The sequence below is a fragment of the Phalacrocorax carbo genome, chromosome 3 (assembly GCF_963921805.1).
Source record: "Phalacrocorax carbo chromosome 3, bPhaCar2.1, whole genome shotgun sequence".
Lineage (NCBI taxonomy): Eukaryota > Metazoa > Chordata > Aves > Suliformes > Phalacrocoracidae > Phalacrocorax > Phalacrocorax carbo.
In genome coordinates this window covers 37135744-37161957 of record NC_087515.1, presented here as the reverse complement: position 1 = coordinate 37161957, position 26214 = coordinate 37135744, and the positions used below count along the sequence as shown (strand labels likewise).

At 42.5% G+C, this 26214-nt stretch overlaps 1 protein-coding gene across 2 annotated transcripts in view; it reads left to right on the top strand.

Moving 5' to 3' along the window:
• The first annotated feature begins 308 nt into the window (after positions 1-308).
• Positions 309-26214, top strand: part of ABHD12 (abhydrolase domain containing 12, lysophospholipase) — a 44889-nt gene continuing 18983 nt past the window's right edge. The window contains exons 1-4 of one of the 2 annotated variants that reach the window (XM_064446536.1): positions 309-594; positions 19506-19630; positions 23067-23172; positions 25386-25505. In XM_064446536.1, coding sequence (XP_064302606.1) covers positions 446-594; positions 19506-19630; positions 23067-23172; positions 25386-25505 — 500 coding nt within the window. In that variant the 5' untranslated portion in view covers positions 309-445. Of the gene's footprint in view, positions 595-3738; positions 3758-19505; positions 19631-23066; positions 23173-25385; positions 25506-26214 lie in introns of those variants that run through there. The other variant, XM_064446537.1, reaches the window with a different exon arrangement.

Genomic DNA, 26214 nt, shown 5'->3' with positions numbered 1-26214 from the left:
GGACGCGCACCAGCACAGCGCCTCACGCTTCACCACAGGGCCCTGCGCGCTCTGACGCGCCCCTGCCTCGCCCTGCGCTCCACACCCGCCGTGCCCCCGCAGCCCCAAGGGGGCCATGTCCCGCCGCGCCTCTTCTCTCCCGAAAGCAGCAAAACCACCCGCTCCCGCACCGACGACAGAGGGACCCGAGGCCTGAAACCGCGCGTCCAGGCCCCGCCTCCCGCCGCCGCTAACAAAATGGCAGCCGGCGTTTTTGCCCGCAGTAAAGATGGTGCCGGCACCCCTCCTGAGTGCTGGTACTCCCGCTCCGGAGGCGGGGATTGGCGGGGGCGTGGTGGGGCGTGGCACGACGCGAGCGCGGCGCAGGGTGAGCGGCGGCAGTGCGCGGTGCCGCTCGTGCCGTCCCCGCCGCCCCGGGCCGCCGCCGCCGCCGCCGCCCCCCGGCATGAGGAAGCGTAACGAGTCGGTCACGGTGGAGCATGAGCGCGCCGCCGCCGCGCCCGCGCCCCTCGACAAGGGCTGCAGCCTGAGGCACAGCCTGCGCCTGCCCGCCGCCGCCACCGCCGCCACGGGTATGAAGCGACCGCTGGGCAGGTGAGCGCCGCCGCGGTGGCGGCCCTGCGCCGGGTTTTGTTAGCCCCCGCCGGGCCCGCCGCCCCGCGCTGGAGAGACCCTCGGACCCAGCAGCACTGTGTCCCCCTTCCCCACCGGGTCGCGCCGGGGCGCGGGGCCGCTCCTGAGCCGGGCGGCGGGGCAGCGTTTTGCAAGGAGAAGGAGAGGGTCTTCTTCCCCCAGCACCCCGGCGGCCGAAGAGGCCCGGGGGGCTGGCAGGTACGTGGAGGTTCGGGATGTTTCCCGCCTCCGTTATGCTTCCCCGGGTTTTGTGTGCCGGGTGAGCCGCAGCCTCGGATGCTTTCGAGTTCTCGGTGCAATTAACTAATTAGAGAATGGGGTGGTCGCGGGCCCTGCAGACCCAGATCTGGCCGGCAAAGGCTGGAAGGGTTTGATTTTCATACCTGAGGGTTGCTTCCTCCCGCCCCCTTCAGTATAGACAGGCGTTCGCCCCCCAAAAATGGCTAGCACAAAATCCTCTCTGTCAGAGAGTGTCTGTGGAGGAGCAGGGGCCTGCAGGTAGGATGTCCTTTATTTTTTTTGGAAGAAGCTGGTGCCTGTCAAAGTCATCTGTTCCCTATGAATGAACCAGATGTAGGTGTTGACAGGAGAAGCTAATATGTGTGGCTCTGTTGAAAAGAGTTTAGCTGTGGCTTTTTGCTAGCTGTGTTAATGTTTTAAACGTTTTGTACATATTTATGCTGGGAAAATGCTTTTGTTCCTCTATAAAAAATAAAATCTGTAACACTACAAGGTGCTTATAAGCTGGAACCTTCTCCATGCAAGATTTCAGGGGGACGTAATACACCATGAAGACGGACTTGCAGTTGCAGAGGGCTAGGGAGGAAAAGACGCAACCTTTTAGTTTCATCTACACCAGTATAGTGCTCTTCCGTGACTGTTTCATAAGTGTGAAGAATCTTTAATGATCAAAATAGCTGTGCGGTTTGGGTAGCTGAAGCCAAGTTGCTGTGCTTTGGGAATACAGCAGCCTGTTTAAAAAAAAAAGTGCTTTTCAGTGGATTTCTAGAAAATGGGTGATGTGGCTGTTTCTCAGATAAATTTTCTGAGAATTTTTCTGTTTTCATAGACAAAATTAACATTTGAAAATAACTTTCCTGTTCATGACATGGATTTTTGTCATGTTCAGAGACAGAGGCTTTAAAATGTTATTTCTTTTATTGGATAATAGCTATTCAATTTTACCCCCTGGAGGTAAACCTTTGGGATGCTGTCGGTGCTCTGTCGTGTTATGACAAGCTTTTGGTAATTGAAAATGGCGCTGGGTTGATCTCTTCATTTTAATGACTGTGCAATAGATCAGACTCCTTCAGTGCTCTGCTTTTATAACATTTAAAAGTTCAGCATATTTTTTCCATTTGTCTGAGTGGGTAGCTTCTAAGACCAGTGGTAATCAAATGATGGCTTATTAACTTCTTCAACATTACAAATGGTATCCAAGTACTTTTTGCTGAAGTGGAAATGCTCCTTCGGTGATGAGCACTGAGCAAGCCCGAAAAGCACCTAGTGCAGGCAGTTGGCTTGGTCTGACAGGCAGGTACTTTGTGGAAATCAGACATAGCACAGCTATTAGATGCAAAGTATTGTAAAGGCCAAGCTAAAAGCAGGAAAAACATATCCCATCTGTGGAAAGTTTTCTTGTATTTATTTCTCCATTTGCACATTTAAAAATGGTCAGCAGGCACATTTTCCTTACTCTTTTCCATGCAGAGCCTTTGAAGCCTGTTTCAGAAATCCCTGAATTCCTAAATGAGTTTTGGGCTTTTCTTTGTGTTTGGTTGTTTTTTTTTGTTTTGCTTGTTTTGTTTCTTTTTGGGTCAGGTACTGTGTTCCATATAGCAGTGTTTCTCAAACTCTTGACATTGTAGGAAAGCATTATTTGTTTGGAGATCACTTTCCCTTTTCTACATCTCAAGAAATTTTTTTTTCTTTTAAAAAGAGTCCTGTAGGTCATCCTGTGCAGTGTTGCCAAAATATGGTGTGTGTTTGTAACTGAGTAAAAGTGTGAAGTGGAACAATGACTCACTTCTGGACTTCCATTGGTTTTTCTTTTCTGCTGTCCTGGGTTGGGTTGTCTGCCTTTCCTACTGACTTTCAGTGGACCTCCTTGACTTCCTCACCTTGTGAGTCTTCAGACAGTGGTTTGCAGGCAAGATCTCTGGGTCTGCCAATAGCTTCCAGATACATTTTCTACATGATAGCAAATACACTGCTGAAGTGTCAGTCTGAGCATGCAGGAATGAGAGGTCCAGCCAGAAGGTACGATGCCCAGAGATGAGGTGGTTGTCCAGAACAAGTGACCTGAGTCTGGTCAGTGAGCTTTCTAGCTCGGTATCCCACCTTTGGCAGTAGACAGCAGTGGGTGTTTAAGGAGGAACATGAGGAGGGTATGTATACAGTGGACCTCCCTTTGGGGCTACCCTGACTGGGCAGTTATGTGGCCAACAAGAAGTTGTACGTGTGTCTAGATCCTCATATTTTAATATGCAAAGTCATGCTGTTATTGCAGCGTTCCTTATACCACTGGATATAAAATTAGGGTTTGATTGTGGTGGTGTTTTCAGTGTGTTACTTCATTTTTACTCCCTGGGTCACAGAAACTGTAAGCAGGTGAATACTCTGCTGCAAGGTTGGTGGAGGTGGCACAACACTTGGAATGGGGGATTTGTACCATGGCAGACTACGCTTAGCAGCATGCTCATTGATGAAATCGTTTAAAATCAGCACTTCTGGTGGCTGTGAATTCTGCGTTCAGGGGAAGTCTGCATTTCATACTGCTGTTATTTAGTCTCTCTGCAGATTTGGGAAAACAGCACATATGTTTGGGTTCAGTATGTGGGTTTCCATCTTTTTCTTGTAAATAATACAAACCACTGCTTAGAAGAGGAAAGTGACCCCTCAGTAGCCTGAAGTGGCTGCGTAGTTCTGCAGCCAAGGGCTGATCATGTGGCAGATCCCGTGGGTTGGGAGTGCGGGGGGCTGCAGAGGTAGAGATGTTTGTGATTGCAGCAGTGACCAGGGCTGTAGAGCAGCAGCAGAGCTTGTGTGTGCACTTCCCCAGCAGGGCTCTTTCTCGTCACATCCAGTTCCTCAGCAAAGGCTAAAAAGCACCGTAACTGTAAATGTAAGTGATGTTTGTAGAATACAGTAATGACTTGCCAGCAGGAGCAGCTTATTCTTGCAACAGTATTTTTGAGTTTTACTAGTACTGTATTTGTCCCTCTGTTTTGGTTCAGTCATATCATCACACTCTGCTCAGTCATCCAGGAGCTGAAACTCTTTCTGAAGAGATGGCTGTGTGTTTGAACTACTCTTACAGAAAGTGTGTGTGTCTGCCACATGTATAACGGAGATGGATATCTGATAAGTAAGATTTATGTGGCTTTGGCTAGTGTGTGCTGTAGTCAGTGTGGCGTTTCTTAAGTGGCTTACAAACAGAAAGGAAGAAATAGAGGTGCTTCCATTTCCCTTCTACAGGTAGCAGTAAATTACAATATGGTGGTTATCTAAGAACTTTAGCAGTAGCTACTTTAAAAGTCTGTGAATGGTTTGTTTTTTAAAGAGGCCGAGAAGTTTTGTCAGAAACTGTTAAACGCAGTACTAAAGGAGCAGCACGCTGTGCTTGGTTTTCCTGGTATGTGTGTTTTGTGTGGATGGCCATTCCTTTAATATTTGTGTTATGATGCATTTTCCAGGTCACAATGTTTAAGCGCTAGATGGTTATTAAGGTAGCATTGTGTTTTGGGTAGTTGCTCTGACTCATTTTTGTGGTCAGTGGCTCTGATGTTCTGAGGAAATGCGTTTGAGCAGCCTCAAATGTAGAAAACCTTTATGTGGGAGCACAGAAAATAAAGAAAATTAAGTCAGCTTAATACTGGCATTGATATCAAAGCAAATTCTCCTATGTCATTTCTTCTGAACCCTGATCCTGGTGGCAAAAGTTGACATGTATGTTCTGTGACCTAGTCCTTATCTGTGCCTCACTGATCCGAATCAGTAGTCAGACTATGGACCTGAAGTATGAACTTTGCCATTCCCTATTCTCCTACAAACACTTGTTAAAACTTGTTTCTGTCTCCATGCTGTGAAACAGTGAAGAGCCGAAAATCCCATGTGTGTAAGCTGTATGCTTTGATACTTTTGTCTTTCTGCATTGCTGGAGAAGCCTGCTGACCCTTAGGCTTTCTCTTCAGTTATGTTGGCTATCTTCGCTCCTAGCGACATCCTGTTCCTTGCACAGGTCCCTGCAAGATGTATTTTTGGCACCCTTCCACTGGCTGTCCAGCCTGTGTATCCCACAGCTAGTTTTTTTTTTTTTGTCCAAATGTATTACAATTTGGTGTCACTTCAGTTATGCTGTAGCCACCCATGTTTGCCGCCTTGTAGGTTGTGTGAAGCTTTCTCAGTTAGTGCTTTTTCCTGAAAGGCAGAAGGTTGCTTTTACAGTACCCTTTCCTGGATATTTTATGAAAATACAGTGAGGTGCTGAAGACAGGAGGCTGCAGCAGTCGGCTGGTGTCTTTCCCTCTGATGCGGCTGAATTTTACTGGAACAGTGAGTGTGCCCAGGCATGTCGAATGCAATGTGTGGTGACCTGTGGTGCCATCCTGCCCCAGCAGCTGAAGTGCTCCATGCCACCGTGTGTCTTTTTGGATTTAAGCAGCAGTATCTTTCCCCTGACAGAAAACTTGGCCATCTCTGTTATCTGTCTCCTCCCGCCCCCCACCATATCTTTAGCCCTTGCCTTTTTTTTTTTCCCTGATGTTACTTTGTCTAGAAGCATTTACACGGTCTTTTGTCATTATTCCAGTCTGGTCATTGCAGCAGAGATGACAAATTTTTGCATTGTTCTCCTGCAAGTTTTCATAGATATCTTCCTCAAGATTCCCCCCCACCCCAAGTGAGCTTTGTGCTATTTTCTCTCTTAATTGCTATTGTCAGGTTAAACCAGTTACTTGTTAGTGCCTTCCAAGGAGGAGGAAGGGTGCTGCTTGTAGAGAGACATTTCATCAGTCATGCAGCTTTTTCACCAATTCCACCTCCCTATTGGGTAGCTGCTGCTATTTCAATTGTTCTTGATAGTAATTCTTGAGCAAAGTTCACAAAGGAGATGTGAAATGGTTTCCAGTCACTTGCCTGTGCTTTCTTCCATAGTAAGTACAGGTTAAATCACAGTTCCTAATTTCTGTAAAATGTATAAAAGCAGCTGGCTCTGTGTGAGGATTTTTTGTAATGTGGAGTTTTTTGTTAAAATTCTCTTGAAGAGGATGCACAGTGATATTTTGCTCAGATCTGTCAAAAACGGGGTTGTGTAGTTACTTCCACATGTGTCTGATTCTCTCGTTTTATGAATGGGAACTCGGTGACTGTGGCCAAATCCTGGTTTGTTTCGTGTGTTGTCAGCCATTTTGGCAGCTTATGGCTAAGTGAACGCTTCTGAATTGCTCCTAGGCTACCCAGTTTGGGGCATTAGGTGTTCAATCTCTGCATCATCTTCCTGATTTGTTCAGCCTTTGTAGCCATTATAAATTCTCTTTCCTTGTGCTCATCTTCTCCCCCTCTTTCTCAAAGATATATAATTCATTCAGCAAAATTAGCAAGACTCCCTGCAATGTAGGAGTTATTAGTTTTATTAATCTGGGATTTTTTTAAGGATTTATTGATTTGTGAGGCCATCGTTTTGATGTGTAGCTGACAGTTCTGTGCCTCAGTGTGTTATTGTTAAAGTTTGTCTTCTTTCACCATGTTCATCATTGACTTTGGTTTTCGTCTTAAACAGGCATGGTTTGCTCTGTTAAGCATCTCTTGAGGCTCCTAGAATCCTTCTGTGGCCTGTTTGTATGATCTAAAATTTATTTTCTTGGCTTCAACTTTCCCATGAGTCTCTGGATTTTCTGTAATAAGAGCACAGCATTTTTTTGCTGCATCTGTTCTGTGTTATGTTGTCCTACAGTCTAGTCTCTGAACAGCTTTCTCAAGTCCCCATATTTCTCATGGAGAACTCTGCTCAAGCAGGCATGCTTCCGACTGAAGAGAGTTTGCCCTCTAGTTATGACTGAGTTTTGTGTTTGTCTCCTTGAACTCCTTATTTCATTGCAGTGCCATACGTCTGACATCATGCATGCCCCTAGGTTCAGTTGTTCTGCTTTGATGGCTGATGCCTGAATTAATAATTACTGTAGTGTTATTAATTGCTACTACTTTGTAATTCCTATGAAGTCCTTTCAGACTTAGGAGCTGTATGAATTGCCAACCTCTGCTTGTTTCAGTACACCTAAACTTCCCAACATACAGGTATCTCTGGGTAACTCTTGGGACCAAGAGAACTTTCTAGTCACCTCTGGAGTGAAGGTACCTGTGGAGGCAAGGGCCTTTTCAGCGTTGTCACAATCTTTTCTGTCCATTCTTCTCAACTGGCCACTACTGGTTCCTTTGGGCTTACCTGTGAGTATAATCAAGGGCTGGGTTGTTGCCAGGGTGATGCTGCATTATAGGATGACCAGCTAAACTGAGCTTCTAACATCAGCACAAGTCCTAGGTTCCTGTATGTGCTTTTCCCTCTGGATATCCTTTTTTCCTCTGGTATCCCCATTACTATTTCCAGCCTGTTTTCACTTACACAGAGGATCAATGGTCTACTTACAACAAGCTAATTTTTGAGGGTGACTTGTTTCTATGCTATAAATGGCGTGTAGTTGCTGAGCCAGGAATCTAGTTCTCTGCAAAGACAGTCACATGTCATCACAGAGAGTCTTGTAGGTTTTCTCCAGGATGCAACATAAATGTGTTTCTTTTTGGTGAAAACAACATTGTTGTGTTTTTATTGAAACAAACGATGGTGGCATCATTTCTTCTCCAGAATCTGCTGCTGTGGTGCATGCTAGAGGCCTGATATACCCAAGCAGGACTTCTGCTGTAGATGAAGAGTCCTGCCTGCTGAGTCCAGTTTCCTTTGAAAGGAGGCTACAGCTAAGTTACTTTATCCTTCCAGACCTGAAGGGCAGGTCAGATTATTTTGGTAATCATGCCAGGATGTGAAATTAATAAGCAGGCTTTTAGAGCAATTCCCCTACAAAACCCTGGGTTCTGGAAACTCAGTGGGTAGCTGCACTGTAAGTGTCATGTTGCTGGTGTTACAGTAGTGGACAGCTTCTGACATCAGGAGTGGGTAACTGTAAGCAAGGAAGATTCACTAAGGCTGTAATGGGAGAGCACGATGTTAATGTAGCTGTGACTGAATCAGTACCGCAAGAAGATTAAAAGAAAGTACTTCTGGTGTATTTAAAGGGTAACGGGAGACCTAGGAGACTTTAAAGTCTTTAGCCAGGGTGGAGTCTGTGTGCAATTTTAATGGTAAGACTTAATTTGCAATTCAATGGAAGAAGATTTAGTGGCTAAATGTGTATACTAATGAAAATAATCTGCCCTGTGGAAGGAAGGTCTCAGTGTAAAATGTGACAGGTTTGTCAAGATTACAGCCTGGTTGATAAAAGCATCAGTAGTAGAATTGTTTCTCCAAAGCACTTGACTTTGTGCTGTAGTTTTATTAGCAATGCAAGCCCTTTCAATGGAGATCATGTTACCTGTACTGAAAACTGGCTCAGTGGTGAGAGAAACAACTGGGGAGTTATCTTGGAATTGATGCTTGGGCTCAAGGGTGCGTAATTTTGTATATCAACCATCCCAACGATGAGACAATTATTGTTGGTAAAACTAGGGTAGGAGGGGTTTGGTGAATAGGGCAGTCTGGGGTGCAGGGCAGCTGGTGAGATAGTGAAAAGGTCACCTGAACATAGGTTAAATGTAGCTGTCTGGAAGGCAGGATAGGGGGGGAGATTGTAGAGGTTTTAACTGTGGAACGGGAACTGTGACAGGGTGAAGTTGTTCTGGGTAATCACCTCTGCAAGCTGTCATGTCCTTTTGCACAGGCCTGGCACGAGTATCGCCTATCCAGGAGTAAGGCTGTGATCTAGGCTTTGCACTCTTACCATGCTGACACACATCTCTCTTTCTCAAAGCACTAAGTGTTGGTAAAACAGTGCAACGCTGAGCTTCAGAAATCAGCTTCTTCCTTATTGAAGGCAATTTAAACTTGCAAGCAGAATCTCCTAATTTTAGACTCTATTAAGTGCCTTGATTGTTTAGTATGAATATTGAACTGAGCTAACAGGATGGATGTCTGTGTTTACTTTCCAAATCAAAGTGTTTAGCCCAGATTTATTTCAATGTTGTAACTCTTACAGAGTAGCAGAGCAATAAGAAAGATTGTTAGACTAGGAAATCAACATTTAAAATACAAACACTTGAAAATATTTTAGATAAGTTGCACAGCTGCCCTCTCCTTGTTCAAAACAATCTATCAAACTACAGAAAGAGAATTTTAGAAATCGAAAGAAAAACCCCAGGCATCAAAGTTGTCTTCTGAATCTAGCAAATAGTTGAAGCAAACCCTTCTAGTGGAGGGTGTATAGTATTGTCTAGTGCAAGTAGCTCAATCTTTGTGGAGTTTATTTTAAAAAGAAAAAGAAAAATCTTCCCCCCATTCCCCCCATAGACTGGACAGTTTCACCTTTTTTTTTTTTTGGGTAAATGCCATGTCTGAATGAACACTGAATGGCTTTAGGCACAGATAACAGTTTAAGATTCTTCTTGTAACATCTTTTAAGCCCAGAGTTTCTCTTCTCTTAATCATGCTTGGGAAGAGATAACAGTGTTCTCTTGTGTTTTAGTAGGGGTGAAATGAATAGCAAGAGCTGGTGTTCCTTCTCAGCCTCTGAAAAAAAGAACTGATGGGTAGGCCAAAATGTGTGCCCTACCTTTCATAGTATAATTCTTGTACATCAGGCACACCATAAAGAAGGATAGCTGAGATTTCAAATATTCTTTCCTGTGGTATCTGTGCTGCTGTTCCAAACATGAATGGTTATATTAAAATCAAATTAGTACCTGCTTAAAATGCTGGTTAATTCTTCTTGCAGAAGACTGGTGTTGAATAACAAATGAAATGAGGTTGTGTGCAGCCTCTCTTGTTACTAAAGGTGTACAGAATAAAGGACTTCGTGTGGCATACCTGAAAAAAAAACCCCTCTTGGAAGAGTACTTTCCAGTGGATATATGCAAGCTTAGAGCAGAGAACAGTAAATGCATTTACCCTGCCTAGAGGTTGATTTGCCTTCCCCTGGGATGACTTTTATGAGACAGAGAAGCCTGCACAAATGTGTGTGGTGTAACTTGAGCTTTGGAGTCAGGGCTTCCAGGTTGCAGCATCCTTGCTTGTGGAGGAAAGCGTGTGCAAGGTGTTTTAAGAATCAAGCAGATTTTTTCAGACTTCCTTGGCATCCCCAGGAAGAGAAGCCTGGCTCTGTTTTCTCCCCTAAAGCAGTCCTATCTCACTTCCTGTAAAGTTTTGATTGGTTTCAGAGCAGCTTTAGGGAGCAGGAGTGAAACTGGCAATGTCAATTTCATACTGCTGAATATAAAAACTATGAATTGGACACAATCATTGGAAGTAACCCATTCGCTTGTCCTTGCAAATCCAGCAGAAATGCAGTGAATAACCTTTTTCTTTCAGTTTCCAATAGCTTTGGGCTGTCTCTCGTAAAGCATACTTTCCCCCTTTCAAATACTGGAGTAGGGACCACGTTTGGCTTTAAACTTTGTGGCAGGCTGAGGTACACTGCTGCAAAATGTTCTGTGCAGTTTAATTAGAATCTCCAACACCTGCTTTTCACCTTCTTTGAGTATTTGTTTTCTGCCTTGGCCTTTCAGAGTTTTGTAGTATTAGCAAAGGCTCTGGATTTAATTGTCATTTTTTCAAGCCTTTGTCCTTTTGGAGTTGTTTCCTCAGCAAGATGATAGCTAAAGCTGGAATCCCTGAATAAAGCACAGAGGAAAGCAGGAATGGATTAATCTTCCTAGTTGTATGCAAAATAACCCCATGTTCAAGGTATGCCAGAGGCTGGCAGTGGTTCTGTATCTGTTCATACATCTGTTCTTTAACCATGGATGTTGCCTTATGGCCATGTGCTGTTCGTTAAGCCTCCCTTTTTAAACGGGTCAAAATTACACAGGGCACTGTGACTGCCAGCTGAATGTGACTGTGCTCAGCTGACGGTCAGCATATGTAATATCTTGGCATTGTTTAATGCTCTTGTTTTCTTGTATGCCTCTAACAGGGAACTGTTGGTTCATTGTGATCAAAATGTATTACTAATGATGTGTTCTGCATCTAAAAGGTGGCAGTATCACTGCTAACACAAAAGTATTTTTCCTTCAGGCTTCTGAGGAGGAATGGCTTCTGATCCGTGCCAGCAAAAGCAGAGCTGTCTCATTTGGACAAATATAAGATGACCATCTTCATGCATTTAGAAGGAAAAAGGTCTACAATACACAAATGAGGCTTCAGTTCAGGTAGTTTAAAAGAGAGCCAGGGCAACAGAGCCTGCCAGTAGTGGTAATTACCAAGCTGTGTGGCAGGTGGCTGTCTCCCAAAAACTGTCATGTGCAAAGAAGAATTCATGTTCAGAGTTGTGCAACTTTAACATATGGACCTGTTCCTACATGCGTTACCCATAGGAAAAAGTCTGAACCTATGGATTCCTATTATTGCTGCAAGGTTAACACAGGCACACAAGTCTGGCAGATTTACAGCACATTAACAAGTTTTAAGTGGTGGTAGGGGAACTGTCTTGGCCGTACTGTATGCTTTTTCAATTACAGTATGCATTCAACAGGCAAGTGCCTTTATGTTAAATGGCAGTTAGGAACTGTGGTGGAGTATTGCATGTCTAAATTCGTTCTGCTCTTGAACCTTTGCTTGTGCACCCTGATATTCCTCCTTGTGAAGGAGAGTGTGGTTGAGAGAAATGAGCTGTACTGCTTCAATAAAAATCCAACTCAGCTGGTCTTAAGCTCCTGTTTTGCACTTCCAGTGCTGTTTCAGTCTTTTCATGTTTATATTCTGTTTTTTCCTCTTTCATTTGCAGACAGCTTTGTGTTCTCTGGCTCATGGACTAGTGAGAGGTCTGTGTCTTTAATATAAACCAGCTGTCAGCTGTGAAATGAGTGGAAAACTTAAGAATTCAGTAAACACTGTGGAGGGGAGTGTTCTTGCACCACAGTAGTATCTCAATGCCAAGTTGGACTAAAATCTAGTGTGGGTGACTTCAGATTTGATTAGCGTCAGCAGCATCGCTGGGGAGCTCTGGAGAAAGTGTATTCTTAGAACTTAAACAAATGGTTCATACTGGAAAGGTTCTGGCGGAAACTAAACAGCTGTTGCAGAAGATGCATTCAAGGCAAGTCAACAACCTTTAAACCCTAATCCCCAAGCCTGCTTTTCTGTCCTAAAAGTCAATTGTTCAATTGCCTAGGGTATAATAGTTCATTGTTTGCTACACACTTAAAATAACAGCTTTCAGGTTAATCTTGTCATACACAATTCACATTAATGCTAATAACCAGCTTACGTAAGTATTGAGAAGTAACATAGCTGTTGCTTAGGCCATGCTGTCAGTATATATTGTAAATAGATCAGTGCTATATTGCTGAACGTTCCGCTCATTCTTGTCTCCTGGTGTGTGACATGTGTAGATATCAAGGCTGATGTTCCAACCTCCTGTCTGTCAAAGGAAGAGCCAATACTTAGTGTTTTAATTACACAAGCAGTGTTGTTATTACGTTTGAGGGGTAGTCAGCTTAGGTGATGGTTGTGGAGAGCCCAAGGCATGACATTGGGAAGCAACAGGGTGCTCGAGGTGGGAATCTTAGACATAGCTTCCGTGTCCCTGTCCTGTGGGGTGTATAAATGCTTGTGTGACCCTTCATTTGCTTTGCTTTTTGCAAGCATGCTTCACTGCCAAAGGCCCGTGCATTACCTGCAGGCTGCTACATTATTTCTGCTCGTTAACATTGTACACTAACTTGCTTTTCCCTCACTTGATGGACATAATTTTTTTTTTTGCTTGCTGTGTTCTGACTCCCTGCATAACCTGCCCTGGCATTTCATTGCTATCAACTGACTGGTCAGCAGTGCCTTCCTCTTCCCCTTAGCCTGAGTGATGATGCCACATTTCCCCTTCTTGCTGCACCAGGGTCCTGATTTTTGTGGGTCCTACCCCAGATCTTTCCCTGTTCCACAACCTGAAATGTGGTTATTAAGGTCTCAGTAGCTGGAGCTTGCTGGCCCCTTCTGAAAATCCCAATTTGTTGAGATGCTCTCCTTTACTTTGCACTTACATCTCTGAGACAGACCTGAGGTCTTGTAAATAACTGGCTAAATGGCTTCCTTCTTGATGTTTTACTGTTTTAAGTTAATGTTTAATCACTTGATATTAATCAGAAGGAGGCACAGAAGCAGTCTAAGTGAGAGTCTGAGCTGGAAGAGAGGAGCTAGGTAATGAAGTGGTGAATGGGGTGGGGAATTTGGGAGCTTGAAGTTTCAAACCTCAACTGCATTAAGAAAGTTGGAACAACGCTGTCTGAAGCCCTTACCCCAGCCAAAAGGAGATACCCTATAGGCAACAGCTTGTTCTGGGGCTGAAATAGATAAGGAAGCCTCAGGGAAGAGTTTGGGAATAGACAGTTTGCAATGAAGGGAGGGAAAGGACACTGCTGAAGAGGAATCTGTCTAAGGCAGCAGTTGTACAGTCTCTGTAAGCTGATGCCACTGTCAAAAGAAAAGGTTCTGGAGGCTCCTTTGGACAGGCTTTTCTGCCACAACTGCTAAACCATTTCTACAAACTGATTTGAAAATCTAATTTTGTATGTATTTGCATGTATCCTCTATGATGTGGATACAGGTTCAGGTATTTCCTATGCTGAATTTTCTTTTGTGGCCACCACATTAAGGCTTCAGACAGATATGGAAGTGAATGAAAAATGGGATAAACTGCATAGTTTACCCATGTAGAGCTTGCCAAATGAACTTGAGTAACTTCTGACTGAAAGGTGATGTAGGGGATTTTTAAAAGATTATAGGAATCCAGTAGGCCTAACTAAAGGCAGTGCCAGTAGATATTTTATTGATGTTACATGGGACATTGTTAATGGAAAATAAGGGGTGGGATGCTGAAAGTGCTGGTTAGTATAAAGACAAAATATTCTGGTTCTGTTTGCTGACATGCAGCACTTCTCTGGAGCTATGTACGCAGCTTTCACTGTCGTTCTGTGATACCACTATGAACAGAGAAGTAAGCTAGTGCTTTTGATAGATTTTTGCTGTGCTTTAGAAATTTAACATACTATTCAGCAAAAAAGAAGGAAGAAGGCATTTTTTGCTATAATAGCAGCAAAGCAAAGAAAAAATTTCAGTAGCTGGCAGTGTTTTTTCAAATTCAAATGCTTTGAATTTCCTGCCAAACGCTAATTCAAAAGGGTTTATGGGTGCACTAACATCTCCTTGTCAATGCTGGGTTTTGAGCTTTTGCCCCTGTTGGGGCACCTCCACTTTCCATCACTATTGGTGGTGTGTCTGTTTAAAAAATAAGCCGTCATATATTCTGAGGAACTTGAAGGTGGAGCTTGCATGTTTGAAAACATCCTCCGAAAACTCAGCTTGCCTTTCTTTTCTTTTTTTTTTTTTTTTTTTTTGTGAAAACCTGTAGGCTTTAAATTATTGGCTTTCTACTGCCTTTCTAAGCCCATTATTCCTGTTAATTTGTCTTCTAACTAGAAGAGAAATAGTAGAACATCCCAACTGTTTGCTCCTGGGTACAGTCAAACTAAGTAAGTTGGTGGAAACTATGGAGTGGAGTAGCTTTTCCTGGGCTGGGTCTCTGCCAGTGAAGGCTTGAATGCCTTGCTCCATCCTAGCTTTTTAAGGTCAATATTTAAGAAGGTGTACTTAGTGTTTTATTGAACCCCTCTCCCACTTTTTCATTGGTGTAAATAAGACTACTTAGTAGCTAAGCCAGTTTTTGATATTTGGATAGCTTTTTCTACCTCTGGCTACTGGGTAAATCTTTACTGAGCTTTTGAAGTACTCTAGTACCCTTCTCTTTTTCTAGGAAAAATCACTGTTCAGTGAGGAGTCAGCTAGTCTGATTTGTTACGTGAACCTGGCGAACTTTAGTCTGTCTAGCTCAGCTCTGCATTGCCAGAGGGATGCTCATGAAGCATGGGGTGTTGCACTTTGCCAGGGATTGGTGGGAGGAAGTAAGCAGGCAACTGTTTTAGGTAGTGTGTCCTTTGTAGGATGAGGGACTGGACTGGGTGACTGCTCGTGATCTCTTACAACCTCTTCACTGTTCGTGTATCTATGACATGACTAAAATAGTCCCTGATTTCAGATGCTTTTCTTAAGTCGAATGATGAACTTTTTAGATGCTACAGTGATGAAAGTCAGTGATGAAAGTCAGGTATGAAATTGCCTGATGGCATAGAATGGAAATTTACCTTGTATTAATTGGCTGATACTTCCTGGTATCTAACAACTAACAACTCTTACTGTTAATGCTTGCTTTTATGTGCAGATGGATTTGTACTTGAATTCTAGAGGCTGTCAAAGAACAAATAGATACCCAACCTTTTCTGACTCTTCCCAATAGCTGAAAGATCAGGTTTTCTTTTGCAGCATCAAAAAGTAAATTATGCCTTTCACAGACATGACGTGTCAGTAACTATTTATTCTGCTGCTGCGTGCTTGAAAAGTTAAGTCCTTTACCTGTGTAAAAATATGCTCTGCATGGTTCTTTGCAATGTAGTATCTTTATTCTTTTGAAGAAGTGCTGAAGTGATGATACCATACTACAGTTTAGTTTTTGGGAGAGGGACTAAAATACGTCTTCAGAAAAAGCAAAGTTTCAAAAATTTGAGGAGCTTTTTGTAAGAGATACGGCAAAAGAATCTGGTAGAGCGAATTTTCTTCTTATTTTTCAGATCTTTCCAAGAGGAAAGTTTTTTAGGAATTAGTTGAAACTAAGTCTCTGAGGTTGCAAATACCCATGCAGTTTGTCCATGATTTTTTTGGGGTTGTTCTGTGAAACAAGCTTGGGGGTGGGGTGGGGGAAGTAATGCCTTTACCTTTGTGTCTTGTTTCCAGGATTGTGGTTTATCTTTTTTTTTTTTTCTTTGACAATTGCCTAATCCCTAGAATAACAAGATGAGTTAGGGTCCTTTGATTTTTATTCTTGAGTTGTTTTGCAGTGAACCGATCCTGCTAAAAAGGATCTAGTCCCAAAGGGAGGGATCAGTTGCTCAGATGCTAAGAGTCCTGGCAGATACTGCTGTGTTCCCACTGGTTTTCATGAATTCGGGGGAAGATCTGTTTTCAGGATTAGATTAATTTTCTATAATTCAACTTCCCTGCTCTCTATACAGTACATCCAGTGAAGCAGAATTAAGGCTTGGCTGCAGACTTTTCGTTGAGGAGACTTCTGTATAGCTGGGCCTGAAATAAAAGAATCACGTGGTTGCCTATTTGCCTATGCAGCTTCGTTCACTGTGCACAGAAACCAGGAGGGGACAAACCCTTTGATATTAGCATCTTTTCAGTTTGCATTTGGCTGCACATAAAGCAGGTTTTGCAGAAAACTAGAGGAGAAAAAGACCCATAATAATTTTGTAGTGGAAAACTACTTTGTTGTGTGTCACTACACAAGCTGTCCAAAAGCTGGTAACGTTTTGGGGTGAAGATGAAACCCACTGCCTGCCTGTGAACTCCCATTCAGGAGCTGAGAGGCTCCCTCTGGATGTGCTTTCACCCAGTTGGAAGGCTGATAGGTTTTTCGCTTTTTATTTTTGTGGCATGGAACAGGTGAAATAAAACAAGAGTAATGAGCTTTCACCCTTGTAGCAGAGCTGATAAGGAGTTCCTAATGGAAATTCTTCTGGTGTACTTCTGACGCAGAAGTGTTTCAGGTACTCTCCAGGGGAAATTATTTTAATCTAAATCTGTATGCAGAATGTGCCACAGTAATATGGTCATTGGACACTCTCAGTTCATGAAACCTCCCGAGTTTTCTGGAGAGGAGGGAGGAACACCAGTACTGGGAACTAGAAGATGCCTGCAGTAAATCTGCTTGCCTTGGTTGCACTTTGCAGACACACTGCGATTGTGGACCATGGGTTGAAATCCCTGTTGTGTGACAGGGCAGTACTTAAACCTTAGTTTGGCAGTTGTTTTCCATGGTGAGAGAAAAAGATGCTCGTGTTTGCGGTTCCCTTAGTGCTGGTAAAGGTAGTATACAAGGGAGAAGCTGTCATGAGAGGACCCCCAGCTCCTCCTTGCTGGCCAGATGCTCTTATTGTCTGTCCAAATGCAAAATATGCTTGTTCTGAGTGAATAGAAAATTTTCGTGGTATTTACACCTGGACTAAGGTCTTATGTTTCTGATGTCACACTTGCAGGAAATACTTTCTTCTCTCAGATTTAAGTATGTCGGGAGAGAGAATGTGTTTTTCACATCCACTTTGGAAACCTGCGTGAAGCAGAAGCTACTTCAGATTTTGCCTGTGTTTGGGCAGAGTGCAGAAGTTGGGTGAAATCCTTCGGTGAATGAAGGGAGAAAACGTGATATCTGTGGGGACTTTATTTTGGGGTGCCTTGGGGTTGGGTGTTTTGGGTGGTTGTGGGGTGGCTTTGTTGTTGTTTTGGTTTCTTCTAGACATTACTTTTATTGCTCCCAGAAATCCATTTATGACGTTCTTCAGTGTCTTCAGTTTGCAGCTGCTTATTCTCTAACTCGCTTGTATTTTGCCACTAAGACCGATGGAGTTTCTTGGTGAAAATGGGGTGAAAACTATGTTGCTGCTGCTTTTGCCTAAGCACACCAAAAGCTCCCTGTGCAGGGCGTTTATTTCCTGAAATAGTTTTTCCTGCAGAGCAAGGGCAGTTTAATTTAGTTAAATTGCTCACTGAAGACTTACCTGATAATTTTACAATGTCTGTACTTCAGCACTGGATCCTTCTCAAAGACCACAACTGTAGGCAGACTTTCTGTGTTGCTTGTTACTGCTTGTGCACTTGGGACCTCTGCCGCCGCCTCCTCTATTTGCTGATCTCTGTGGGGCAGAGGTCAGTCAGTCTAAGGCTTTGGGACTCACTAATATTCTTAAAGCCCCTGTTTTGTACCATTTCCTCTGCCTGTCCTTTGCTGTTTCTGCTTTCCTTAATACTTTAGGAAACTGGGCTTGAAATATGGAAATGTCATGGGAAGACTTGCTGGCTTTCTTCACCTCTTCATTGTCAGGCTTGCCATGGCAAGTATTAAAATCTGTTGAGCCTGTTGACATGCGCTTGTTGCAGCCAGAGCTGGTTGGCAGTGTCTTAGTAATATATTTTTTGTCCCTTGGAAAATGGCAGTTCCTTTACCTTGTCAAGAAAAGTGCATTGACTTTGATGGTAGATGTTTCTGAGGTCCAGAGTATGGCTCCTGAGTGAAAGGAGGTGGACAGGTACTTGTAGGCAGGCAGCAGTGTGATGGAGGCAGGTTTTGGATGAATAGGAGGATAGCCTATTCTCTGTGAGTACCCTAGCAATCATGCCAAAATCTTAGCCGGCTGGTGGTGTTGGGGTGTCTTGTTTTTCACTGCGCTGAAAAACTGTTCCTGAGAGTCTTGGGTTTAGCCTAGGGCCACAAAAGGTGTTGAGATCTTGATGATTTTAGTGCATGATTGAACTATTTCCATCCCAGTTCTGTCTGTACACTCGTATTTCTTGTAGAAATGCTTAAAAAAAAGGGTCTTCAGGCTTTCTGTCTGATAATTTAACTAGCCAACAGTGTTAAAAACCCCTTAGCACTAGTGTGGATCAAGTTCAGTGTGATGACTCCAAAAATTGCAAAATGGGAGATTAGTAATTTCATGCCTCTTGGAAAAAATGATCTCTGCTTTCAGCTGCTGGCAGTTCCTGATGCCGAGAACGGGTTGCTCGCTGGTGTGCAGCATTGTTCCTGCTTGAAACCATCTACTGGAAAGCAAAGGAAGTTGTGCTGCCTGAAGGGTTTACATGCATTTTAGTTCTTGATTGCAGTTGTAGCTGAGGGCCTTGGTGTTTCTACCCATAAAATGTTAATCAACTAGATCATTAGAGGTACACCTTTATGTATACATACATGCATATATATATATTTATATGTATATACACACATATGAGTGTGTATGTGGTAATTAATCTGAGGCAATAAAGTATATTTGGAGAAAAATTGCTTAACTAGTTGCTGTGTGATCCTTTGGGGATTTTGCGGGTTTGTGTTGGTTGTTTTTTTTTTTTTTGTAACTTGTTCTTCCCAGTCAGAATACTTCAGAGAAAATAGAAATAAAGCATTGGGGAAATTGTTCCAAACTCAGTCTGGACTCAGAGTGATGCAGCAGATAAGGAATTTCATAATGTTTTATAACTTGAAAGATTTGCTTTCCAGGGTGTTGAGAGGTTATAAACCCTTTTAGCTGGACAAGGCAGAATGTCTGCTCCAATCTGTACGTGGGATCATGTGTAATTTTATCAGTCTCATTACATTCCTCAAAACGTGAAAATCTAGCTAAACAAAATCTTGCTGATAGTGATTTAAATGGGAAGTGCAGTGAGGCAACTTTTTGGACACAAACATGTGATATGTGTTTAGTCTAGAGATCCTGAAATCTGTTAAATCAGCAGGAAAAAAGCTCTTGTTAGAGTGTTAAAAAAAAAAATCAGTGGGGAGTTTCTATTCCCTTTTTCTAAGCTGCATATTATCAGCTGATAGTTTGGTTACTTCTGCTTCTCGCAAACAACTAAGGCTACGTAAACTGTTTAAAGGTAGTGTTTTTTTTAAAGAGTAGGTAACCAGGTTTTCAAATATACCAAACACAGAGGTGGTTGTGAAAATTGTTTAATAAAATTCCTGCTGTATTCAGGTCTGTCTCTCTCTCACTTTTTTTTTTCTTTTATACAGGAGATACGGATTATGGTTTCGATTGCGGAAGTTAATAATCTGGTTGCTGGGAGTATACATAGCCATTCCATTTCTAGTAAAACTTTGTCCTGCTATTCAGGCGAAGCTGGTCTTCCTAAACTTTGGTAAGTGACTCAGTCTGTTGGGATGGGTGAGGTGTGAAGGGGAGGAATGTTCATATCTTTCATTTGTCTGCCTTCACTTTTACCCCACATGTGTACAGCTTGTGAAGGATATGAACTTTGACAGGTTGTAAGTTCTCCAAGCTATGGTTTGTGAAGCATTTTCTGTGGCCCTAGTGGTCTTTGTAGTATGTTTTTGTATAAATAGGGGGACCAAACCGAGGACAACTTTCAGCCAAAATGGTGTCCTTCAGAAAAACTCTGCATTATGTCTAATGCATTTTTCTGAAGGGTTCAACAAAGTTGCATGAATAGACAGCAAGCAAGGGAAATCAAATCTAGTGAATTGTTTTTCAGGCCGTCACTCTTCTCCTGAAAGCATTTTAGAATATTCTGGTTGGGACAGAAGAGGCCTGTTCGCGTGGTCAGATTGAATGCTTTCCTTGTGTCTGTTTAGCATTTGATCAAACTGGCAGTATGGTGGGTCTGACGAGCTGGCTCAGCTCCCAGGTTGCCCAGGGAGGCCTGAGCATCCACAGGATGGAAAACGATGGAGCATCACTGTATGAGAGATACTTCTTTGCTCTCTAAATTTGCCTTTAAACCTCACTTGTGTGTTGTAATGAAGTTTTGATAAAACCTTTCTTTGATTGTAGAAGCTTGAAGGACCAACAACAGATATGTTGCTTTTATATAACTTCTGTCATTTTGATCGCATGCTCTGTATATTCTAACAGATTGGATCATGGTCACTGTGAAGTGTGCACATGTACGGGGCCAGCTCTTGTGCCTTGATTGTCAGAACTGACAGCTGGGTAATGTGAATAATGCGGGTTACTTCCACTTTCATCAGATTGCTTTTTCAGTGATGATTTTAATTTGCCCTTGCAGAGCTTTGTAGGTCTCCCTGAAGTTCCTACCTCTGTTGATTCCCAAGTGACCGAAATAGTTGTCCTGTAACACTTTCTTGCACTAGTACTTGCACTAATATAATGCAGTGTTGTTCCTACTGCTTTCTATAATGGCACTGAAAGTACTCCCATGAAAAAATATTTGCCTTAATACAGAGTGCATTCTAACACACTTATTAGAAGTACATTGGCACATTTGAATAATTCCTCTCCACTGGAGAGTGACATTTCTCCTTCAGGGGAGTGGTGTAGGGTTTCCCCTGTTATGTTGTTTTTAACCGTCTCAGTATAATTCACTAGTCTTCAGCCATCTTTTTCTTCTCCTTTTGAGTAGTTTGGCATTTGCTTCCAAATCAGTAGCACTGAGCTTCCGGAGAAAGTGCTTCCATTTGTTTCTCAAGATAGCTAAAGATGAATTGATAGCTGTGCTGCCACTGTTAGCCACCGAACCAATGTCTGGATTTGTTCTCGTGGACAGACTTCTATTCCAGGTTGAGATACATGGACATACGGGTAGAGATCTCAAGCTGTTTCCACTGGAAGTTTACAGAAAACTGACATTTCTAGAAACATAAATACCAACTAGATCAGATTTAGTGTATCAGTATGATTAACTTGTTCTTTTGTGTAATTAAATCATGTGATTTTTGTCATGTGATGTGTTGTGAGCTCTGAAACATGTCACTAAAACCGACTCCTTCATGTGCTATATCTCCATGTGATATACGCCTATATGATGATGACGATCTGTTTATCAGTGTGTATAGAATAGATGGACCATCCCATTGATAAATGCCATACATAAAATGGCCTGTACTTCTATATTTTTCTCTTGCTTTGAGGTAGATGCTTACCTGACCCCCATCACTAACATTGGTATGTTCCTGTTCATATCTTTGTAATACAAAACCTGGCAAGAAAGTTGTAACAGATTTGGCAAATGGGAAAATCAAGGTACAGAGAAGTTGAATCATTTTTCACAGAACACCACTAGAAGTGACTTCTGCGGTCGAGGTCGGGACAGGCACACAACTTACTGTCCTCTTGGAGGATCCACCACCCTTGTGAGAGCATCACTGAGTTCTGCAGTGACAGTACAGTGATCCAGCGGGTTTCTGGTGGTGTGCATGCTTTGGCTGGGACTCTTCCACGTGCTTTTTGCATAAGAGCAAACAGACTTGCACAGGTATAGATTTGCAGTCTAATGGGCCAGATTTATCAGGTTAATGTTGGCTGCCTTGGTTTTCATGTTTGGAATGTTTAGGGGTTTTTTTTGTGGGGGGAGGGGTAGGTGAAGTGAGATTTGACTGTTATTATCAGTGCTTCTTTGTGCGTCAACAGCACAAAAACTTTGGTATGTTAATTGTTATGCCACTAAATTTTAAGGAGATAGACTTCCTGGTTCTGCTGCAGTGGAGCTTAAGTCTATGGGAAGAGCCTGAACTGTCAGGCGAAGAGTCCCTAAAACTGCTCATTGCTGTTAGTAGATCTCTATAATGTCTCTCTTGGTATGGGGTGTGTCAGAGGCTGCCTAGAGAGGCCATATTGGTGATGGAAAAGCAAGCATTTAGGCTAACCGCATCCCCTAGTTTAGCACATTGCACAGTGTCTATAAGATGTAGCTTGTGAACCAAGCAATGGAAAACAAAATACTGAAAAAGTTTGTTTGATTTTCCTGATGTTGCTCATGTTTGAATCATTGAATATAACAAGCAATAAACAGCTGTGTGATGTGTAAGTTGGGGAGCATAAAACATTTGGAAGAATAAATTGAGGTGTAATGATTTTTTCAGGGATCTCTTGCTGAAGAGGTGAAGTTTCCAGCCTAACATGATCTTTTTTTTGTCTTTTTTAAATGCTGCAGTGTCTGGGATATATGGGAATTATTTGATAGTTTTTGGAGAGTGGGCTAACGAACTGCATATTCTCCTTAAAGGCACAGGAAGACAGTTTAATGCAATTTATCTTACAGGACAAGAGCAATATGGTGTCTGCTACTATAATGAGTATATCCTTTAGATTGTTGCATTATAGAAGCTGAAACCACATGACTTCCTGAAACATGTTACGGCTCTGGGATGCACCCTTTATGCCAAGGAGTTTGTCCCATCAGTAACTTCTGTTATAGCTACAATGCAAACAGTAAGAGGTTTGCCAAATCAGCTAACCCACCCCATTGATGCAGCAGGAGCAAATATCATGTGTCTGGGAGATTTACTAAGCAGACTGGGCAGAGATGGTTAAATGTGTGTCACAGCAAGCTTTGTCTCCCCCACCTCTTAATTTTAGCTGTCTCCCTGGTTCTTTTGATGGTTGCTTGTGTCTTCTTACCTTGCTCTCTTTGATGGTCATATTTTAGTCACAGCTATAGCCAATTCATCCCTTCATACAGAAAGAATAAGGCCTTCCCAGCACAGTGGACCGGTTTGTACAACTCTCCAGTGCCTTGGTAAAGCAGTTCTGTGAGAAAATAAAGGTAAAAATTAAAAGGTTTCATGTTCTAGTGGTTCTTTCTTTTTGTATTTCAGTGAGGGTCCCATATTTCATTGACTTGAAAAGACCACAGGATCAAGGTTTAAACCACACCTGTAATTATTACCTGCAGCCAGAGGAGGATGTAACCATTGGAGTCTGGTAAGGAAGGCTGTTCTGTGCAGTATGTGCCATGCATCTTTATCCTTCCTTTTGTTCTCAGTGTTGCCTATCCAGTATTTTTGCTGTGCATGTGACAACCATTGCCTTCTCTGATTTGTGGATGTTTCTGTTCTTTCTCTGCCAAGTGACCGAGTTCATGTTGAAAAGTATGCAAATCTCTGGAGCTTGTCTGAACTCAGATCAGTAGTGCATGAAACACAATTCGACAACCTGCACATTCAGAGAAACTTCATAATTTGGAATCGTAAAGGTTACAAGTCTGCATTGCTACAAAGATAATGCCTCTATGTCAGATGAGACCCAACGATTTAGAAGTTTTGTCATTCAACTGCTGTTCATATTTTGTTTTGTGAAATAAATGTGGGGGAAGATAGGAAAATAGGATCAAAGTGTTCAGAGTAGGAGGAAGAATATTCTGCATATAAAACCATATGTAAGGTTTGGAGAGTGGGTGTGAACGGAACACGCAGCTTGCTCTCTTAAAAAAACAAGTGACAGTGTCAGAACTCACTTGTCATTCCTTCCTCACAAAGATGATTTTCTGGTCTCAGGCAAGGGCAATTCATTTTAGCTCCTTGTTACCCAGGATCAGCTCAGATGGTTGGTTCTTTGTCTGAAAAGCCCTGCCTTCAATACTTCCTGTATCATCATACCAGCTTAAACCAGCTTCTGCATCTGTTTCTCATGATTACTTTCTGTTGTGTCTTAACACCAGAAGTTTCAACGCTATAGAAAAGTTCCTGCTAGCTTTGAAGAAAAAGTGCCTGCGGTTTGAATATATATGCAAGAGCAGCAAACACCTGAAAAAAAGGCTAGACACAATGTCAGGTGTGGAGGGAAGGGGGCTGTTACTTAATGCAGCCAGTGGTGTTAGATCTGTAAGCTGTAGGATTTGGAGTTTTCATTTATGTGTGTGTAACTTGTATGAGCCCATGAATGCAGAAGATATTTTCTCTTCACTTGAGGGTACACAACCTTCTGAATTGGACAGGGATATTCTACTACGTAAAGATGGTTCCCTCCCTTTAAGTGAATTTTGGTGAAAGACATGTTTAGAAGCTGGAATTTCAATCTTTCCAGGGTAGGCTAATAAATAATGGTTTGTACCTTGGACAATCAAAATTCTACCTGCTAAGCTGTTGAATAAGTTTAGATTGCAGCCTTGAGTTTATTTTGCTTGCCTTACAAGTGCCCTTTGTATCTTTACTAAAACAGAATGTCCAGCTTGTGGTGGCAATTCAGAGTCCATGTAATTTCTCTTGATAATTATGAGATAGGCTTTCAGGAAAGTTTGGAGCCTTGCTTTATGCCCATGCAAGGTCTTGTGTTCAGTATACTTCTGAAACAAAGTCCTCAGCCTCCTTTGCTCATTAACTTGCAAAAGTCCTGAGGCAGAACTGTTGGAGAAGTTGAGTCCTACAGTTATGGGGTTTTTTGCTCCTTGAGAACTCAATGTCTGCTGGCTGCATGCAAGCAAGTAGATTTTTTTTTTTTTTTACATTGTCTCCCCATGTTCCTTTGTCCTCTGAGCTTTACATTTGGGAGGAAGGTGTGATAGAGTTTCCTTCTTCCAAGGAGGCAGGCATGTGAGTACTGAAGTTACTTCAGACAGCTGTAAGCTATACCCCTTCTCAACAATTTGAGATGGTTGTGGGCATGTACTTGCTTTCAATGTTTGTCTTTTAGAGTAATTATCCAATTTAAATGCCTACCGTCTCTTCAGTCTGTCATTCCTCTCTTTCCATTCCATCAGTGTTAAATTCTGTCTAACAAACTGCCCAGGTGTATTATCTAGGGAAGAATAGCTGTGAGTTAAAAATTCCTAGCCCTTCTAGATTGTAGCTTTTCCAGCTAAAATGTTATACCTTCAAGAGCCTGGTGTCTGAAAACAAAATAAATTACTTCTCATCAGACCCTGAGCCCCTCTTTTTTTCCTCAGATTCAAACTGTCTCCTCAGTTTGCCCTGCGCAGCCCTGAGTTTTGAAGGTAGTGGTGATGGAGGTGAAAATGTAGAAATAACCCTAGCCACTGCCTTTTAAATCTGGCATCTGTTGGCTAATCATGACAGTTTTATGAAGATTGTGCCTGAGGTGTGTAATCCTGAGTTAATGAGTTGCTCAGGAAAAGTCAAAATTCGAGTGCCAGACACTGCGTAGCCACAGGACAATGTAATTTTTCCTTCTGTACACAGGCATACAGTCCCTGCAGCCTTATGGAAGAATGCCCGAGGGAAGGACCAGTTGTGGTTTGAAGATGCTTTGGGTTCCAACCATCCTGTAATCCTTTACTTGCATGGCAATGCAGGAACCAGGTGAGGCACAAAATAGTGATGGCTTTGTTTTATGCTGTGTTTTCCTGGCTTGCTGCAGCTTCAACACAATGATAAGAAAGATGGGGATGAATATTTTAGTTAGGGCCTGTAGCGACAGGACAAGTGGTAATGGTTTTAAGCTAGATGAGGATAGATTCAGACTAGATATAAGGAATAAGTTTTTTACAATGAGGGTGGTGAAATACTGGAACAGGTTGCCCAGAGAAGGTGGTATGTGCCCCATCCCTGGAAACATTCAAGCTCAGGTTGGACAGGGCTCTGCTCTAGATGAAGATGTCCTCTGCTTGTTGCAAGGGGGTTTGACTAGTCAGCACCTTTAAAGGTCCCTTCCAACCCAAACCATTCTGTGATAAAAATAAATATAAAATCTAAAAGCAGTTTGCCTCTCCTTTCTTTCAAAAGCAAAGCCTGTCTTAAGAAATTATGCCACTCCACTTATTGAATGTGGGAATAAATTTATTGCAGTTATCAGAGAAATGCATTATTGTAGTTTACCTTACACCCTCTGCTAGAAGCCAGGAGGCTGTGCCCCTTACTAGATCAAGTGGGGAGAATTACTTCTTTTCAGTATAACGGTCTTTGACTCAAGACATGGGATAGTATTAGTGCTTCTGTATATATGACATACATGCATTAAATAAACTTTCCAGTTCCTTTTGTGAGCTTATTTTAGTAGTTAACACATTCT